This window comes from Venturia canescens, chromosome 9 (assembly GCF_019457755.1).
Source record: "Venturia canescens isolate UGA chromosome 9, ASM1945775v1, whole genome shotgun sequence".
NCBI classification, from domain to species: domain Eukaryota; kingdom Metazoa; phylum Arthropoda; class Insecta; order Hymenoptera; family Ichneumonidae; genus Venturia; species Venturia canescens.
The window spans coordinates 9046998-9068470 of record NC_057429.1 but is presented as its reverse complement, the minus strand read 5'-3'; the positions used below and the strand labels follow the sequence as shown (position 1 = coordinate 9068470).

Sequence of the window (21473 nt, the reverse complement as noted above, 5' to 3'; positions counted from 1 at the left end):
GAGGCCCGGACTCGCTGCACCGCACATTTTCCCCTCGTGCGGCAACAGTGAAAAGGAAAAAACATGTTAAAAAGCGACAAAGCTTCCAAGGAAACTCAAATGATTCACGTGTGCATTAACCTACTGGTACGAGACTATATTTACTGGTTTGAGTACTCTCGTTCCGTTCTACAAGGAAACCTCTCGACGATCCATGAACGCTTCCATTATGGATATAAAAACATCTTGTGCACACACTTTCATGCGCATTAATATATTTATAGAATGACGCCAGTCAGAAGATCGCAACCACGAGGATTTCGCACGAAATTTCACGATGTTTACGCCCTGTTCGTTATCCAGCTCTGAATGCGTTTTATATACATAGAAATGGAGCTGAATTTTTCTTCTGCAATCTCTTCAACGCCGCGCGTTCGTAGCGCGATGAGCTTCACCACCGTCGGCCGAGTTTAATCCGGTAGCAATGCCGACACGCACTGATTATCGCGTGCGCCATCTACGCCATTATACGAAGCCATCAGGCAACCCGCGGTGAGTTCGCGATGGATATTTTCTCTATGCCGAATGAGCGAGTGGGCCATGCCATTTATGAATGCGCATACTCATTGCTGGAACGAACGAGCATTTGAGTGGCTCACAAAATCATGGAGCAGGAGAATCTTCGTTTCGTAGCAGTTAGATATAAATATGTGTTGAAAATATATTAAAAATTAATATACACGCCTGGAGAAATCAGTGACGTTTCTGTCGTGAAATATGAACGCGTGCCTCTTGAAATACTTTTGAGGGCAACGTCGAGCTCACACGGAAACATTCGGTGACACAAGTTACAAGTTGCTGTTAAGGTGATGGATCAGTCGATTAAGCTCACTTGGAATTTTCGATATCGAAATTCTTTGAGACAGTTTGACCGATTAAGGAAGTTGAGGATGTACAGTCTTTTTTTTACCCAAAATTTATGACCTGTATCTTTCAAAAGTTAGGCCAGTTTACAGTTTGGCAATGTTGCATACACTTTAAAGAAGAATTGGGGAAAAAAAAGACGAAAAAGTGGTGAAAGCTCAGTCGAAATCTGAAAAAATTGACATTTTTCGGCAAGCCTTGCTAATGTTGCCCAAAAAATTTCATATTTTTAGCATCATTTTTAACGGAGACATCACTGAATGTGTCTTGACTTCCATAAAATTACATGTTATTTGGCCCAAATTGTTATTGACTTTTCTCAGTAACGACGCTCCTAAACTATTTGAAAATTTAACTGATTTTTTGCTTCCTCATCGAGGAAGCTTTGTGAAGATGAAAAATTTTTTTTTCCAGTTTTCAATGTCAATGTGCTCAAAATGTTCCAAAACATCGAAAAATCATATCTAGAAAAAATGTCCGGATGGCACTGCAAAATTCAAACGCTTATAACTCGGAAACGGTTTGAGATACAGGGCTACCGTTTTGCACAGATGTTAATCTATACAAGCTCTTCACTCTCTGATAATTTTGTCAGAATTTGTAAAAAATTACGAATCTGACGACGTTTTGAAATTTTCATAAAAAGGGTGTCGACGCTCTAACTTTCGAAAATTTGGAGATTTATTAGTAATTTTTTTTTATAAATAGACTATCATAATAGGAAGTTTGGTATTGAATTTGGGGAATATTGGTTGAGCGGTTCAAATTTTATGACATTTTGAATTTTACGAAAATATATGAGTTTTTCAAAAAATCGTCCAACCGCTTCAATTTTTGGAATTTTTATAAGATATTGTGTATAATTCTGTACTTCCTCTATACTTTCCAGCAAAGTTGTCGGAATTTTCTTTAATTTCAATGTAAATAGAAAAATGATGAAAATCGAAAGTTGCAAACTGTTTTCTCTGATGGCTCGTCATTTAGTTTTTTTTTATGAATTTAAACAAAGAGATAAATTAAAGTTCGTAAAAGAAGGTAGAGAAAATACATTAATTCCTTGTATACAAAAAAATGCTGCAAATTGCTTCCTCAAGATGGTCAAGATGCAAGATGCTCGAAGCTTCCTCTATGAGGAAGCCAAAATGAAAAATATAGCACCTCATAGAGTAAGCTTTGAGCATCGTGCATCTTGACCATCTTGATGAAGCAATTTGCAAATTTTAATTTGCAGCATTTTTTTTACACTCACTTTGTAAGATGCAATCGGTTTAAAAGCGATGACATCATTTTCATTTTAATGCCTCAACTTCCTTAAAAAAAGGCTCTGTCAGCCTACACAGGACGATGGCAAAAATCGACTGACAAAGCCTTTTTTCAATCGGTCAAACTGTCTCAAAGAATTTCGATTTCGAAATTTGCAGCTATATCTCCCGCACTCACGGCTGCGATACACCCGCTGATCCATCCCCTTAAAAACGAGGACGCTGATCGGTTTTCAACTTTTCAGCTGCTTCATTTCGCTGACTCGATTTTCGCTTCAATTGCAACGATTCGTTGTTAATATCTGTATTTTTATGGTCGCTTTGTCAAATCGTCGTGTGCGCGTACCACCGCGTCGATTTGTAAAATAAATATCGAACGGAACGATTGCGATGCTGCAAGTTATTTCGCTCCTGGAATTTCGATCCGGAGAAACATAATCCGTTAGGTCAATATCCTCCGAGGAAAAAGTGAAGCGATTTCATCTGGAAGGTCCTATACATTTTTTTTTACAGATAACACGGTATCAAAGGCTTGTTCCCACGCAGTTGTGATGTTGGAACACAACGTCTCGTTTTTACCGTCCACTTCCCTCCGGTGATGAAGAAAGAGACTTTCTTTCTCGTCTACGACTTCGAGACTGAGATCGCGTTGATACGGTGAAAAATAGTGGAACAGGAGACAGTTTCGTGGCTTCTTCGTCCTACAATTTCACTGTGTGTGTGTGTGTGTGTGTGTGTTTTCTGTGCTCATATCTGCTGCTGGCTGAATGTACTCAGCACTGCAAAAGACACACCTGAGCTGTGAGAATCACGAAGCTCCGGGTAGAGGAGACCAATCCCTTGCAAAGTAGAATCGTTCAGTTGTTGATCGATTTGAGATGATCGAGTGGGAGGATCATTGAGAAAAACGAGAAAAACTGACGAGGGCATTGAACGAAACAAGTCCCGAACGTTCTTCTTTCCCAATGCGTCAATTTTTTCTCAATTATGAGTACTAAAAACGATAAATGGAGGATTTTTTTGTGACCTGCTTGTTGGGCAGCAATTCGCCTCGAGTTTTGGTACTCCTTATACCAGTGAGTACAGACGGATCGCGAGCTCTTCGCACTCCTACGAGACTCGAGGCCGATATCTGGTCAGACAGCGGACTCAAGAAAAAAGGGTGCGTCCGCGATCTCTTTTTCTTTTATCTCCCAAAGCTCCATGTTTTTCACCCCCTTTTCATTATCATTCGCAGTTGTTCCGTTTAAATCTTTCAAAAGTTCTCGAGACATTGAAACTTTATTTTGCGGTGTTCGCAGATGCGGAGGTTCAAAATAAAAGAGAAGGACAAACTCCGAGACGGTTTATCCAGGATCATAAAACAGGTTTTAATATGTAATTCTTCACAGCACTGCTAGCACGACGACGATGTATGGTCCGCGGAACGGCACGGGGGAGGGATGTAAGTGCACGAGGGAGGATGTTCTGTAGAGAGAAACGCACCAGGTGCTTACGACCTTTTTTTCTTGTACAAGCATAGGGCGTTTCGTGTTCGCTTTCTTCGACTCTTCCTTCCATTTACATTCAAACTTTGTTACACTCGTATTCAGGATTTAACGATAAAAAAGAGTTTGGAACGGTCACCTGTTTTGACTCGGAGGTCGCTATTTCTGTTAGAATAGTTTGAAAATCGACAGGACTTTGAGATCGGTCATTGAAGAATTGATTACACGGAGATAATTAAAAAGTAATATTTAGCGGGAAATTCACTGTAAAATTTTAAATACGTGACAGAATTTTTAGTTTCATATTAGTAAGTATTGCAGATACTAAAATTCACCGTGACGCTTCATGCAATATTTCAAAATAAATATTGAAATAATTTTGAGAAGTACGCCACCTTTTACCGGACATTTATTTTACATATAAAATAATGGAATGCTCGGTAAAATGTCACTGATTTCACACAATTTGTAAGCTTATGTTCGAGACATTTTACAGGACATCAAAATTTACTTACCACTCTGGTAAAAGTTTCTACCTTGAACAATGAATATTATTTAGTTTATAGGAAAATTTAATTATTTTCCCATAATAGCTTTGAGGAGTGCATACCGCGGGAGAAATTCGTCGATCAAACTAGATTTTTTGTTGGATCACCAAATCATGGCAGACGTAATAAACATTGTTGATTCAACGACAGTGTTATTATTGTGGTGAAAAATATTCATTTGAGCCATCGAATTCGGTGTTTGAATCAATTGAATTTTTTTTCACTTAAGGAAGTCGAGGCTGTACAGTCATTTTTTTTACCCAAAAGTGATGACCTGTACCTTTCAAAAGTTAGGCCAGTTTACAGTTTGGCAATGTTGCATACACTTTAAAGAAAATTTGGGGAAAAAAAGACGAAAAACTGGTGAAAGCTCAGTGAAAACACGAACGGTGACGATCCTAGCCTCAAAAAACTGCACGGGAAACAGATTATTATTAATATAATCTCAGTAAATCTCCTAATAAATCTGAAAAAAATTGACATTATTCAGCAAGCCTTGCTCATGTTGCCCAAAAAATTTCATATTTTTAGCATCATTTTTAACGGAGATATCACTGAATGTGTCTTGACTTCCATAAGGTTACATGTTATTTGGCCCAAATTGTTATTGATTTTTCTCAGCAACGACGCTCCTAAACTGTCTGAAAATTTAACTGATTTTTTTTTTACACTTCACTTTATAAGATGCAATCGGTTTAAAAGCGGTGACATCATTATTATTCTAATGCCTCAACTTCCTTAAGGAATTTCATTTTGTTAGTCACGATTTGTTGATCGAACAATAGTCTGTCGAATTAACTAATTTCTTTACTCAGTGCAGGTCTGACGACTACAATAGGGATTGATAACGTTTTTTTTTCATCGTTTTATTTTCGCAGGTGTATTGAACGCCCAATGTGCAGCTCACTTGCGGTTATTTCGACGAAAAAAAAAATGACGACGGAATAACTCCGAAATGTTAGGAACTAAGGCTTTCTTTGGGTGCTACGAGTTCATAGAGCGTATGGAATAATCTAGTGCCGGATAAAAGAGCGCATTTGAAATCCAGGGGCGCAGAGGCGAAGACAAAAACGAGGGGCGGAGAAAAAGACGAAGAAACGAAAGAGGGAAAGGAAGAGAGAGAACAACAGTGAGAGGGAAAGTAAAACATATTTTAAGATCTTCGCTAGGCCCTTCAGGCTCTCGCCGTCGTCTTTGTCGCAAGAGCTACAGCGAAAAAGAGTAGAACCGAAGTGTATACGGCGTAGGATGAAGAGAGCTGTTGAAAAAGTTTGCGACGGTATAAATTTAACGGATTACACGGTTGGTGCGACCAAATAAATACGAGACTCGTTTTCTCGTCCCCCTTCGCGGCTTTTCTCACCCGCGAGTCTCTCTCTCTCTCTCTCTCTCTCTCTCTCTCTCAAGTCGGTGGAATAAATGAGAATAAAAAGTATGCTCGTATTCACGAAAGCGCAGAACAATTTATTCACTGCACATACGACTCGTTACCGCGCAGAGGTCGAGAGCAGGAAGAGGCGTTTACGCGCTGAGTTTTTTCTTTTTTGGTATACTGCTCTCGATGAGTTTCCCCCACGGTAATTTTGAATTCAGTAGCACTTGAAGAGGAAAAAACACTCCCCTGGATTTCGAATAACGGTAGCGATTCGGACGTGAGTAAAAAACTTGCTCGTGACCCGGTTAGAAAATTGATGTCTCATCTTCTTGCCAGTTTTGGGAGTCTACGTCAGGACAAATCGGTGAACATTTATTACCATATCTTCCGACTCGAGGTACGAGTCCTGAGGAAATGAGGTTTGGAACGAAGGAGAAAGAGGGAGGGAGAGAGTTGCGAAGATTAAATATGAGGAACACTTTTCTCGCTTCTCCGATCTCCCTCGCGCCTCGCACGTCCCTTCATCCCCTTGTGAACCACGAGGGCACATATTTTGTCTCTTATTTCCTATCCCGAGGGATTCTGTGGACGGGGGTCGAAACTTGAGAGAAATAAAGAAGCCTCGTTGGTCCGGCGTTTCTTTAAGGGTCGTACTTTCCTCTGGAACGAGGCTATTCCATAGGCTAATGTCTTTCGTGCTGTCCCTTCAGCTTGCACCACCATTATTTTCGTCGTGGAGAAAGGAAAATAGGAGTAAGGCTGTACGAAGTCGAGGACGCGACGTTAGTTCCGGTCAAGAGTTGTTTATTCCGTTGTGCAACTTGTTGGCTGCCTCGCAGTTGCGGTCCACCCGGTGAGGAGGACGGCTGGAGACACCAGGCCGAAAATCCCGTGATAAATAAAAGCCTCGACCCTCCGAAGCATCGGATTTTCTTATTTAAAGGTTTTACCAGCGAGAGCAAGACGAGGATTCGAATTCGTGGAAATACGTGAGTTAAGAATGGTCCCAAAGTGGGCCATTGTTTCGAAGCAATCTCCGAAAACGAGGCTTCTTGTATTGAGAAAAAGGGAGGAAGAGAATGCACTTTTTGTTGGATGTTGCGGGTAGCGATTCGATCGAAGGATTCACCAGACTGACGAAATGACAGGCTACATTTGAAAAACGTGATTTAGCTTGAGAGAAAGTCCGGGAAAACCGCGGTAGATTTTCATCATTCATTGCAACCTGCTCATCTCCAGTGATAAAACAACGAATCGTTCGTGTTTTCTGGCGCGAGGAAGCAGCACGATTTCAGGAGAGACGACGCGAAGAGTCGCAGCAGACTCAAAGAAACCGGGGATCCGTTCGAGTCTGCAGGACATTTCGTCAAATGAAGACGCGTGTCTCTGGGAAATTGCAGCGCTCGGCGTCGTCGCGAAGCTTTTCGATTCGACGTCCCTTTCGTTCTTTCGTCCCTTGAACTTCCTTCTCCTTCGGTCTCTATGGCAATATCTGGGAGTATAACAAAATCGGGTCACGTCCGAGATTACATCCCTTACCGCAGCAGCTTCCCACTCCCGCCCTCATTTTCCCCTTTACATGTGAACCAGAGCTGCTATTCTGTCCGACTGCAACAATTTGCCACAGCCTCTCTCCACTTTTAATCTCGTCTCCGGTTGCGCAAGTTTTTTTCTTTTCAGGCGTTGCCGCTACTTCCCCCCTTTTCTTTCTTTCTTTCTTGTCGCGTCGACTTTCCTCTTCAGCTGTTTTCCTTTCGCGCGCGCAACGATAACGGGGCGGTTAAAATTCTTGAAAATCGTCAAGTTTCTTTCGGCGGAATGTGAAATCCCTGGGGCGTGTGCGGCACCGCCGGCTTCCACTCTTCCGATCCTCGCTTTCCTCTCTTCTGTTTTTTCTCATACTCTATTATATTCATCCGGAAGTGTCTAGAGAAAGTTGGAAAGCGTCAAGAGTAATTCTGCAGATATTTTTGTCGCGCACGGATATGTTTTTCGCCCCCGCGTATACGAGCAGGTTATTTGTATCATTCAACCGCGGGGAGTGAACGCTCTCGGGTGGAAATTTCCCCCGGTATTATATCGCTCGTTTACTCCATTTCATTCCCTCCTCTCTGCTTTTTTTTTTCTAGTTTCGAGGTTTCGCTGACGCGTCAGGAAGTCAACTGGTTTCCTCGGAGATTCTGCTCCGTTTCCAGCAGCGTATAGCCCCGGCAGTTTCGGTATAATTTAATTAGCGGTGCGACGTTCCCTCGGCCTTCTCTCTCTCTCTCGCGCCTGGTTTCTGGCCGCGCGCGGCTACGCCGAAGTGCTAAGGTCTTATCCCATGGGCTTAATAGCGAGACTGTGGCCGTGTCTAACCCGACAAACCCGTAGAGGGTTGGGGGTTGAAGCGTGCTATACCTTAACCCTCCGGCCGGGCTGGCGCGGCGCAGAAAAGTGAGAGATTGAGAGATCGCGCGATCACGGTTGCTCTCCGAGGCTTCGAGCAGCGATACGCTGCTCGCACCCTTTGGAGAAAGAGCCTCCGAATCGCGCCACCCTGACACGAAGCCCGTCCGATTCTCTCGCGGCCTCCACCTCTCGGCTCGTTCCTTCACAACGCAATTTCGTACAAATATATTCGGACAGAAATAAATTAAACTTTCCTCCCGACTCTTTCATATTCGATTATGCGGGCAAACCTAACGACACTATTTTTAATCACGACTCTGAATCGAGTTCGGCGCCTACCGGGGGAATGAACTCGAGTGTCCCGAATATTGAATGAATGAAGGGTGAAGAGGCCGGATGTGTAGATCGAAAGAGAGCGAAAGTCTATAACCGGCTTTTGGCGACCCGCGACACGGTTTTCTTCGAGCGTGTACGTCTCACAAAACCGTAGACGAGTCATCAGCTTTTCCCATGTATTTGGCGAATGAGGCACTTCGTTAAAAACCAGCCAGACATCCCAGCGTCAACGTGTGCACACACGTACACGACGCTCTTCACCTGACTGGTTAGCGAAACTTTTAATTAAAAAGTAACCATTGACGCACGTGGCGAACTCTGGCTCGTCCGAGCTATTTCCGAAGTGCTGGGACGATGCGAATTCACACGTCGATGTGAATCTCTATATATATTATTTGCTCGGTACATGCTTCTCCGAAAAATCAATTAAAAAGAAAAAGATAAAAACTTTCGCTACGAAGAGATGTAAACCGAAAGTGGACCCCTGAAACCTTGCCTGAACTACCGTCGTTGCCCATAGAAACGACGACGCTGAAGTTTGCAACGTTGGAGTTCAACAAAATGAACGAAATTAAAATGAACCTTTGTAATTCACCAATTTTTTATTTCATGAAGCATCGGTGTAGATTAAAAAACTACGAATTGGGAATTCGGCAGGGAACGAAATTGGAGAATTATTGGAATTATTGGAGAGTTTTTTTTAGATCATTTCGTTGAGCTCCGACGTTGCAAACTTCCGCGTTATATTAGAAACGCGGAGGAGCGTTAAAAGATGCGGTGGAAAAACGAAATAACCGAACGAGAAAACGTTTCGACGAAAAATGAAATGTTTGTTAAAGAAACTAAGATTCACGTGCAGAGGAAAGGCATATATAAAAATGAGAAAACAGAAATGTCACGCGAGGAATGAAGTAAGATAATAAAGTTCGAGTATCCTTGAAGTTTGATAAAGATTCGTAATCCATGATTGGAATTTCCATAAGAACGTTGGTCTCGTTTTATTCGAACAAGAATTGTTTCGTGAGGTTATCTCATCGACGAATAATTCACGGGTTCCTGCGTGATGTGTGTGTGGGTTTAAAGATTTTGCGAGTTTCAACAGTGCAGTAAAAGTTACGTAGATACTAAAAAGAGGATCAGAGAGTAGGAGTACGTTACGTCGTCGAAGCAAACGACCAGAAGAATATTTCAAAGCGAAGAACTTGTTCGGTTGCTCTCTTTCAGATTCAATTCAATGCCATGACCTTAAAAGGACTCTCTTGGAATTCTCGTACATTCGGCTCTTCAATGTGTGTACACAAAGACGTAACCGTACGAGATGAGTCAATGGAGCTCGATGATTGTGCTGTTGAAGGGACTTTTTTCTTACGGAAATAGCCTGCTGACGAGCACAAGGATTTTCGTTGACACTGCAGTTCATCGATGGATAAAGAGCAATTGTGTCACAGGAATGCAATGTTTCGAGTTGACATTTTCATCCAAAATGATCAGCGAACGATCCCATTTACTTGACTCTGATGGACTCTGCGAGGTCGCCACAATTCTTTTGCTACGCTTAAACGTGACGAAGTCGTGCATCGAGTTAATCAATCGAATAACCACGATAGCTCGAATCGTTAGAACGTTGAGTGCTATCACGTTCATAAATGAGGTGGCTAAAAAGTAACTGTTGTTGTTTCAGAACAAATGATATCACGACATTCTCGAAAGGAAACATTTTATCGCGACTTTGTGTCGAATATGCCCTCGGTTAATGGGATGTTCGAATGTAAGTAGTTCAAACAAGTCTTTTCCTTTGCTATTATACCAGCCCTCTGAGTGTGCTCTCATCGCATTAATTAATTAATCTTGCATTGACAGTACGGTTGTGAGAAAATGCTAAATGTTTTTACGTTAATTTTAACGTGATTTTCGGGACATCCGGTATAATGCAACAGTAAACTGTGGAGCATTCTCGATATAAGACGAATCCTCGTGTGTCCTAACGAGACCTCTCGTTATAACAGAGTAGTCTGATAGACTCACGATGGTTTATCCATGCGAAGAGCGACGCGAGAGGAGGCAGGGACGGCTCGTCCCATATTCAAGTGGTTATAATAGCCCGGTACTTCTAGAAGCTCAAGAAGCTCAAATTTGATATAGACGAAGCATCATCCCGTAGTTCGATGCTCGTCGAAGCGAGCAAGGGTCTCATAATCGTCCAAGCAAATCTGTTGTGTCTAATTAACCCCAGTTGGATTAGCACGTTTCCCAGAGGAACGTCGCTCTGTCGTTTCATTTGAGCTATGCGCGCTTCTCTCACCGATCACACAATGCGAGTATTTTCCCTAACACGAAGCTTCTCGTTATTCGACCGGAGAGCAAGTATTGCTTCGTAATTATTCAGTCGTTAATTAAAAATAGGATTCTCGATGTTTGCTATTGCGATTGTTCCACAGAGGCATTTTCTTTGATAAGAAAAAGGCTCTAATTTGATGTGTCATTTGTTAATGAAAAGGGCATGCTTCGTCTTGAGGCTGGGGCATAAAAGGTCTGAAGGACCGAAGGGAGGCCCTGGAGGACTCGTCGAATCCTCTGTCTCATCTTCGAGAAAGAAGGAGAAGGAGAAAGGAGAGGAAGGGAGAAAGAGCGGGGGAGGGTAGGCAGGACGTGAAACACGAGGGCGCGATTTATACCGCCGATAAATTCCTCTTCAGTTTCATTAGTGCCGAATACCCTTTCTATAGCTTGTCCTACCGTATGTGAAAATCGTTCTCGTGGTTGCCCCATTTCGTTCGTTTCCCGTGAATTTCGGGGCTTCCACCGTCCTCTCGATACAGGGAATTAAAAAGAAAACGAGATTTACAAGCAACCTCGCTTAAGGTGTGGCTGCTGTACGGCCTTGCTGATTCTCGTCGCAAAATAGGGCTCGCGAAAGTCTCGGTCAAATCCTTGCCAGCTTCTCCAGCCAGAATGCATGCCTCGGCAAAATATTGTCGATTGCTTCCACTTAAAGGCACTTGGAATCCAACCAGTTTCGATCATTTCTTGATCCCTTACATCTCGTTCATTCGAATCCCTGATTTTTCTACATTTTACTTCATCATTTAAATGATTATTACTATAACAGTTTATTTTATTAACAAATAGTCGATATGTTAAGGAAGTTTTTTTATACAGTAAGTTCATTTTCACCGCTTGTATTTCGCACGATTTCATGAACATCGAGGCAGATCGCAAGGGCGTGTATCAATTTTCTTTACTTCATTTCATCAATCTCGGGGAAGAAGCTGTAGAATGTACGATCAACTCTGAATTTTGTCCCAGAACTAGAAGAGCCAACGAGCGAAATCGCGCGAGCCCTTGGAGTCGTGACAGCAGATAAATTAAAATCGACCCGAATGAAGAAACATTCACATTCGAGTTTTATACAAATTTAAACAACGAGTTGATTGGGTTCATTTAAATGTACGACTTTATTTCTTGTTGTTTGTTATTTTGAAACTTTGATAATCTTCGGTGTGTGCGTGCGTGTATGTAGATGTGTGTAAGAGGATTATAGTTTTGTATCGAGAGTCGCGGCAGCGACTCAGAGACAAGTACATTTATGTATGATGAGTCGCTACCAGAGCGGTAGTGTTTTTCAGCTGTTTTCGATAACTCTCGAAATTTATTTCATCAGTACAATTAAGGAGGGTGGATCACGAAATCAAAATAATCAGAATTTGATAAAATTTGGTGACAACATTCTTTGGTATCAAGTATACAAATACAATTTTTTTCAAATTTTTTTACCACACGGTTATCGCATAATTGAGTGTTAAATCGAAGTTCTTATGCACGAGATGTATAACTGTATGTAAACTCTATGCTTATACACGTGAACTTTAGTGTTCAATTACTTGAGAGCTATGTGGTAGAAAAATCTAAAAAAAATGATATCGTTTTATATATTTTTAAAGAATACATTTACCAAATTTTATGAAATTCTTGTCATTTTGAAATTTTTCATATTTTTAACATGGTTTAGCATGGCAACATTGTATCGTCGCGATCCACCCTCCTTAAATGATTGCAGTAGTTTAGAGAATACTACAAGTTGACGTATTTTTTTTCTGTCGTTCGCGACCTTTTCGAACTCTGTGGCTTGAAGCATTGAAAAGATATGAACTACATATATTTTTTAATTTCATCAAAAAATGTTGCATTTTTTCGCACACATTTTTGATGTTTTTCGTTTAGTGACAAATCTGGTCTCATAATATAAATTGTATACCTACTGTTAATGCTTCAAAATATTGTATGTAAAGTGACAGCTCACCGTTGTGTTCAAAAATGTTTTTTTTTTTGGGATTTTTCAGACGAAAAAAATAATATTATTAGTAATTGGTAGTGTATTTACCGTGCAGCGTTTGTACTTTTAGTGGCTGTTTTATATGCTAATGAGGTTATTGAGATCGGGGATGTGTCAGCTCAGTGATATGCTGACACCTGATTTTTTGGTCGAAATGATTTTTTCTCCAACTCTGTGAAAAAAATATAGACAATCACGATAATATATCTGAAGTTTTAATAATGAAAGTGGCAGGAGAAAAGCACTATAAAAAATAATTCAAGAGTGTTGTGTGTAATAGAAAATCAACATCGTTACAGGAGAGACTGCCAGTTAGTGTATAAGACAGAAAAAAAGTTATTTCCAATGGCTTTCCCGATGCTTTTCAGATCGATGGTAAAATAAAATATAATATACATTAGAATGAATTAGAGATTTTTTCTACCTTGTGAATGTAGCGACCAATTTTTTCGGTCGCAATTTGTTGTAATGTTTTGTCTTTGTATTTGTCGTGGTTGTAATTTTTTGCGTCCAAGTTTCTCCTTTTGTAATTTTTTTTGTTCGTAATCCGATGTGCTTGACAAGTTCTGCATTTATTTGAAAACGTTTTGTTTCTTGAATTGAAACCATTGATTCCCACGATCTTACAGGTGACTGCCCAAAGGGCACAAATGTATTTGTCTCTAGTTTTTTTACACCATTCATGCTGTGTTTCAGGTTTTTACATACCAAACGCCATAATTTCGATCAATGAAGAATAAATTTACCTTCTTTGGTTTTTATGATTTTACACGGAGAGACTTTTATAGCAAAAATTACTATGTTTTTATAGTAACGTTGGATCATATCGATATTACAATAATAATCGCTACAGAGTGTGTCAAATGATGCAAAAGTTTGGGGAACCATTACCACAGTCCATAGTAAATAACGTGACACGTCTAAATAACTTGTTCAAAATAACTTGTCAAAAATAACTTCTACATAAATAACTTCCGCAACAATAACTTTTGCAATAATATCTTTCGTAATAATAACTTGAATATAATAACTTTTCTGAATTATTAGAATACTATAAGATATATTCTGAACTATTATAATACTATGGCTATTCACACTTGTGTGCACGTGTGTGTATAATGTGTCAACGTGTTGTATACGACAGATATAATCGTTGTTTGAGAGAATTTATTCAGTACGGCAGTGGTCATTATGCGATGATTATTATATTCAAGTTATTATTACGAAAGATATTATTGCAAAAGTTATTGTTGCGGAAGTTATTTATGTAGAAGTTATTTTTGAATAAAGTTATATTTTTTTTAAGTTATTTTTGACAAGTTATTTTGACCAAGTTATTTTGAACAAGTTATTTAGACATGGAGCCGTAAATAACGCGCTGTACGGTATCAAAAATCAACACCGAATGAATTTTGATTAAAACCGTAGTAAATAATGAAATGATCAGATCAAAATTTAGGAGATAACATAGCAATCGTTTCTCTGTGCTATACGAAAAATTGCATAGTTTCGTATTTTCCCTTTTACCGCACTGAATTTTGCTCAATGACATAGCAAAATTCATGCGCCCACCAATTATGTGAGGCGTTGCGAGTATAAACATGAAAATTAACTACTGGCACATGGTAAAATTTCAAGCAATCGCTTCGTTCATAAGCGGACTTTGTCAAATAAATCTTTATTGAAAAGAAAATTTACTTCTTTTCGGACGGTGTGACTTAACAATACAAACATTTTCGACTTTTCACCAATTTGTCCAGTCCAAATCACCAATTTTTAACATTTCACCAAAGACACGAGTGACATTCGGATATCGATACATCGTTCGATGTAAGAATGTCACAGACCTAAATTTTGCCTGTCGTACATAGTAAAATTTGAGAGAACTGCTTTCGGCATCAAAATTACTATGCACTTTGGTGCAATGTAATAGAATGGTGACATCCAACAGCGCTGCTACAAAACAACAAATTTTTCTATGTATTCATCTGAAATATTCGTATAAAAGTCTCTCCGTGTAATTTCTAGACTTTTTGTGTATAATATTAATTTCTTCTTGTTCTCTACTAATTTGCCAAATTCCCATAATATGAGTTATTTTTTTACAATACTTCATAGATCATGCAAGAATATCAGCAGTTTATTTTCCATCATGGAAAATTTGTAACTGACATTTTAATTTCGAAGGGTCGCTCAGTTTCGTTGACGACACAAATTGTTTTAATTTGCATTCAAAAGTAAGGTACAATATATCATGGTCGAATTGCTGTCTCCGAACGGATACAAAATTCGCTTGTGGACCATTATTGGAATTATACTTGAATTAAACCTAGTGCACGAAGCAAGAAAATGAACAAACGTACAAATGTTTTGTTCGCATGTTTTCTCAGCATCTGTTCGTTTGAATGCCGCGTTAAATTGAACATGCAAGGGATGATGTTGTTGAGGGTGAAATAAACTCGATACTGAATGTGTGAGGTGTGCGAATAAAGTCTGTCGCATATATTTAGTACGTGGGTTGCAGGTGCACAATGCGACGTTTCCTTAACCAAAGAGTGGATGAGAAGATGTCATATATATATATCTGTAGATTTGCATTATACATACACAAAAGGGAGTAGGAGACTTCGAGAGAGAATGAGAGGGAGGAAAAAGGAGAGAGATAGACCCGGAGATATACTGAAAGAGCAGAAAAGGGAGTTTGGCTCCCGAGAGTTTGCGGCTTCGGTACAAGAGAGCTAGAAGAGGAACCTTATCGAATTTATTCCGAGTCACGTGCAACAACGAAAGCGAGAACGTCGAAGAGGAGGAGACGTTCGTCTTGAGATCTTTTTTCATCTTCTTCCTTTTGGCGAGCTTGTTTTTTTGCGTGCTTTTTTAAACTCTAATACATACTTTCTCGCTCTTTTTTCCTCTGCTTCTCCCTTTCATTGTTGTCCCTTTTAGCATTTTCCTCTCCTCTCCCTCGCTCCTTCCTACTCTTCCAATTCTTTGCTCTCACTTTCTCTCCTTCTCTCTCTCTCTCTCTCTCTCTCTCTCTCTCTCTCTCTCTCTCTCTCTCTCTCTCTCTCTCTCTCTCGTTTGCAACGACGAATGAGACCCCAAGATTTTTCCAGCTCCGCTAAAGTATAGGGAGTTTTGTCGAGAATAGACGGATTTAATAATCTCAGAACGGAAGAGAAAAAAGAGCTGCCGAGGAGAAAAAAACGCCCACGGCTACTACGAATTTATCCATTTAAATATGCATCGAACGATCTCTGAATGCGAAATATATCGACAAGAGGCATCATCAGCCAAACGAAACTTCGTTCTTCATGAATGGAGAAAAGGACTCCCCGAACTTTTTCAGCATATTTTACAGATTATGTACTCGGCGTTTCATGTCAAAAAGTCGAAAAAACAGAGCATCCATTTCTTTCCTCTCCACAAGCTGATCTCTCAATGAACATTATTTGGACCACACCCTCAGTTTGGTTCTGAAATTTCGTAGACCCGTGCTCGAAAGTGCCTGCTGCAAAAATGACTGCTTTCATCGCTGCAAATATTTTTTCTGATTTTTTATAAATGCCACTGAAAATAATCAGATGGATAGAAAACAAAATGAATCAAACAGTGTTGTTTCGTCGATAAATTTTTCGTAATTTTCGGCTTCTCTTCATTTATAAAGAACATTGATTTCGCTCATGTGCCATGGAAATCCCTATATAAAGAAACAAAAGAATAGTGGAGGCGGTAGCGGGTGATATATAAATTGATCGAGTGGAAATCCGAGCGCCAGTGCCAATTAGAGTCCATGGAAAAGGGTTGTGGTTCGTTAAGAGTCCGGCATAAAAGCGAGAACTTAAAACGAACGCGAAAGTAAAAGTAATAGAGCAAATGAAAAAAATTGGAGGTAAAAAGAAACAAGGAGAGGAAAAGTGGGGGAACAATTGAAGCAGAACGAAGCTTCGATTATTATCACCATCGAGGAGGCTAATTAATAGTGCTTCATTAATTTTTTTCTCCCCGCCGTTTATCGTTAAATAGTAAAAAGACGCGTTGAATCATTAAAAGAAAAAAATTTTGTCACAGCCGAATCCTGGTTCGGAAACGATAAACGTTAATCACCATAAAATCGTGCACTTTTTCTCTCCCTTCGGTTCAACGATCATCAAGACGGTGCGGCGTTATAAACTTGTCAGTAAAATCGCTCAATGTGTTTCACGCAACACACATTTCTCGATCGTTTTCACACCCACGTGCGTTTATTTTCATTGCGCCTTTCAAGTTTCGCTTTTTTGCCCTCTCGTCGTAACACTCCCAAATCCTCACAACTTCGGACTCGTCTTCATTGGCTTATCGTCGTTATAATTGCAGTAAACAAGCACTTGGATCATTTTCCGTAATGGTTCATAGCGACGAGACATTTGTAAAGGTCAAACCCGAGTTAACGCTTCTGCAAACGTTTACTGATCCAATTTACCTCACTCACGTATTTTAATGAATCCATGGAATCGTGGTCCAGTGTATTTTTCAAATGAGGAATACTATCGTGAGATCAAGAAATATGCTAATAAATTGCACGTCCATGCTCTGCACAGCGCAGCGCGAGTAAGTCCGATTCTAGCAATAACGCAAGCTCGAGATCGATTCCATTTTGACACGCAATTTTCAACTGAATTTTCGGGAAAAAGTCAACAACGGACAAGAAGGGAAAATAACATGTTGCCAAGAAACCTTACCGAGAAGAAAAATCTCATTTTATGTTCAATTGAACTTGAGTGGAATTTTGTCGGTATTTTGGCGTTGATATTAGTTATCAATATTCGTAATTATTTCGATTGATGTTTTGCAGTGACTCACCTAACGATATGTCGGTTCGTGGACTGCAGCAATATGGTGGTATATTTAGTGATCAACATCTTGAATCATCGATTCCGTCGATGGTTGTGCCACTCACTTATAAACGTTCCGGTAAAACTGGAGTTTCGACAGCTCTTTATTCGAGTTCAACACGCGCTGTTATACATCGGAAGGTGAATCGAGTACAACAACGAGTTTGGGTTTTATTCGATGCATTTCCATCACTCGCGTGCTCGCCGTTTGGCCTATCGAAGTGTTTTGCGAACAAGCGAGAAGCTCGCCAGTCAGTCTAACCACCGTTATCACTCGGAGTGTGAGAGAGGGAGGGGGCAGCAGGAAGAGGGAAAGCCGAGCAACTCAGAACTGCGAGCTCGGCGAAAAGTGCACGAAAGTCTTTTTCCGTCTCTCGTGCGCGTTTTTAGTATCCATTGTCGTACGAAATAGTGCAGATCGATTTGAGAGTCTGAGCCGAACGAGCATTTTCTACTTCATGTTTTCACCGATTATTCGTAAGGTCTGTTTATCACGGAAATTTTTCATCCGATTCAAGTTCCCAAGAATGCTGATCATTCGTTCTCGTGATTTATGGCTGCTCAGTCATTATTTCATCTGCACTCGAACGAGTGTGAGAAGTATATTTTCTTTGTTTCCTTTCATTGCGGATTTTTTCACTTGAAAATATCTTTGAAGCAGGATCTTGAGAAAAAATTAAATTTTTGAATTACTTGTGGTGATACAATAAAATACGATCGTATTTTTCAAACGGAAGTTTTTTCCGTTCATACATTTGTTACGGTCTGTTACCACTTGGACACGAGGACAAAACGTGCAGAGTCTTCTGACGCGTAAATTTCCTATCGAAGATAAACACTTCGTTATCGGTCGCATTGTCTTGCTCCCTTAACGATAAATTGAACAGAGTTAATTCTCACAATTCGCAAAATATTAACGCTTATTTACGTTTCATTCGGTAAATATTGCAGTACTCATTGATCGTCCTACTTTGTTGTTTCTAGCGCTGACTAATTCATCGATAAATTACCCACACGGCGAGAAGTCACTTCCTTGATTTAACAAAATTTTGAAAACAAGATGAAAATTGTTAGCTTGGACAAATATTTGAGGTCGATTCGTACGCCTAATTTGGTGTCTCAAACAAATAATCGTTGGATCAACAAAAGTTATCTTGGTCCAGCACATTTAAATTGTAGCTCCGTCAAAAAAGACTCGTTGACTCATCAAATGTATTTTCTCATTGTAAAGTAAGCAAATAGTGCTTCACCGTTTGATGTGTCACGAAAGTTTCAGCGGTTCGGAAACTCGATGATGCGCTCATCAACAAATAAAACGTCGAGTGAAAACTTTCTCCGAGAACGTTCGATTTATTTATCGATTAATCATCATCTTCATATATAAGTGAAAAAATCATGTGACTTCGGTTGGACCGAGTGCAGAAAACACGCGGATGAATGAGCAAATGTATCCGTACCTTTAACAGAGATGGGAACAAACGTTTTCGAGTCCCTTCCCCGATGGGAGCTAACACCGAAAACCGAGAAGCTCCTCGAGAGTGCACATACGATTGCAACGTTCGCGTAAACTGATAAATCCGAAGATTACTCGCGAAAATCGGAGGATAGTGGGGCGAGGTAGAGAAGCGAGGGGAAGTTTTCCACCAGACGATTGAGTCTCTCGCGAGACGCAAAAGCTCCAACGAACCCGAACGTGTCGCAAGAAAATGCTGTAGCTATATTTAGGCCTCATATTTCGTTGGGACCCCTGCGCCGTACAAACACAAACAAGTTCATAGACGCGTACGAATGGAGAGAGTGTCTCAAGGGAACGGAATAGTAGTTGGTGCTTAACTCGATAGCACTGCACTGAAACCTTCGCAATAATCCTGCTCTCACTCTCTCCCTTCTCCGGATCCTTCTCTGTCTGGCTTTTCTACAATCTGACGGGATCTGTCGAGCGTGCGATCCGAGCGAGTCAGATCCTTCATCGGCTGTCAAGCTTCGTGTCACTCTTGTTCAGCGTTACCGCGAGATAATTAATGATTAATTAAGCACAAGTCGGTAGTTACGAACGAGAAGGTTCCCGGTTCTCGGGCACCGAGTAACGCGAAAGCTCAACTGCTTTATTAATGACTATCAATTTATTTTCCAACCACTTGACGTCTCACAATAAAGCAGTAGAAATAATCATCGCGCATTTCTGGCATCATTAATAATCCAGTACTGTGAAATTAAAGTGATTATTAAAATAATCGTAATAAAGACATTAGTAATAATGAGAAACTTCGGTAATTTCGAGTCGAGTTTAAATAATAAGTATTATAATGGTTGTCAATTGCGTGTAATTGCAGTTTGGAATATATTTTTTTCCGAAAAAATCTTTACACTCGTATAAGGACGAAACGTTTAAGTACACGCGTCTCGTGGTTTCTTCGTTCAAGGTGAAAGGGAGCTCTTACAACTATAATATCGTGACTCCACGAGTAGAGAGAGAAAAGAGGAGATAAAAGAGTTTAGACTCGCGGCTAAGAAGCGCACAAGCATATAGCAACCCCGCGAATAGTATAGTTGGAGGAGAAAGAGAGAGAGAGAGAGGTGAAAGGGATTCACTACACTCGGACGAGAGCCACTCGTAGAAGACGACCAAGAAGAAGAAGAAGAAGAAGAAGAAGAAGAAGAAGAAGAAGAAGAAGAAGAAGAAGAAGAAGAAGAAGAAGAAGAAGAAGAAGAAGAAGAAGAAGAGAAGACAAGTAGTAACAGAGGAAGAAGACGACGACGACGAGCACGAGGGAGAGAAGCAAAGGATGAGCGCGGCCTTGACTGTTTTAAAGTCACACATACAACGAAACGAGTTATGTGTTTCGATGTGTGCTCCACATTATGAGAATGTGAGGAAAAACATGGAGGATCGAGCTTCAAGGGGATCCGCCCACGAAACATTACTTATTATTATTACAATTATTTCTTCAATGAGCGATTATCGTTCGCAATATATTTCGAGAGCACATCCACGACTATTTGTGGATCATATCGACGTCGATGGCTTGACATGTCTGGTCCCTGTAAAAACTAGTTGAAACGATCAATTTTTCGAGGGGCAAGGGGGGGGGGGGCGAAGAATTTTAATGCAAATTATTCTACCTCAGGACCATTACTCTTGAGTGTTTCTAAGATGTATTCCTATTTTGGTGCGTCGCCCCTCGAGTCATTTTTCCGAATCCATTTTCAACTGCCATTTCTATTTTTGGTGGTACGGAGTTTTTCGAAAAATTTTGCTCGACTGAGAGTCAAGTTTCAGCGATTTGTGTTGTGCGGATCAGTAGAAGTATACGCGAAATTATAGGAATTTAAGGTTTATTTGTTGAACGTTAGGAGTCAAACGACTTTTCCTTTCATGTTCAACCCTCGCGTGCTCATCAACCAGAAAATGGTTTTAATTTTGATGAAATAATCGCGCTCTCCAAAAATGCATAAATGTCGATATCCATTAGCCATCACTGGATGACGACTCTCATTGTTCTCGAAGTAAGCACGACGAGAGAAAAATTTTATACAATTATAATGATCGAACCGAGGAGTTGAACAATGGAAAAGCAGGATGATCGAGTGCGCATCGGTGAAACAGACGCGTGCGCCTCCCGCCTCATGACATCCGGCGGAAAATGCGCCCCACGAGAGGGAACGAAAGTCTGACAAAGAAAGAAGAGTGCGAGCCGGTCGTCCGGACGTCCTATCCGTCACGGGCAATTTGTGGAAGCCCCGAAGCCGGGAACGCGCCGTAGCACTCGCATATCGTCGTACTTGGAAGAAAATTTCTCATTACAATATTCAATTATATCGAGAATAAACCGATGGGAAAAATCAGTTTTTCTTTTCGCTTCACAAAACGACGTTTAAATCTCTTGCGCACGCGAAAACGGTGTGTTATCCTCTCGACCAATTACCAAATTCATTTTTCCAGGTCGGGAAATATACGATTTTT

General features: G+C 40.4%; 1 protein-coding gene across 3 annotated transcripts in view; it reads right to left on the bottom strand.

Moving 5' to 3' along the window:
- The window catches only part of spri (sprint), a 163902-nt gene that overhangs the window by 48964 nt on the left and 93465 nt on the right, over positions 1 to 21473 (bottom strand). Inside the window, exon 2 of one of the 3 annotated variants that reach the window (XM_043428640.1) lies at positions 17478 to 18173. The exons of the other annotated variants lie outside the window; for them this stretch is intronic. Within the exon in view, the coding sequence (XP_043284575.1) occupies positions 17478 to 17536 (59 nt within the window). The 5' untranslated portion in view covers positions 17537 to 18173. The remainder of the gene's footprint in view (positions 1 to 17477; positions 18174 to 21473) is intronic. 3 annotated transcript variants of the gene reach the window in all.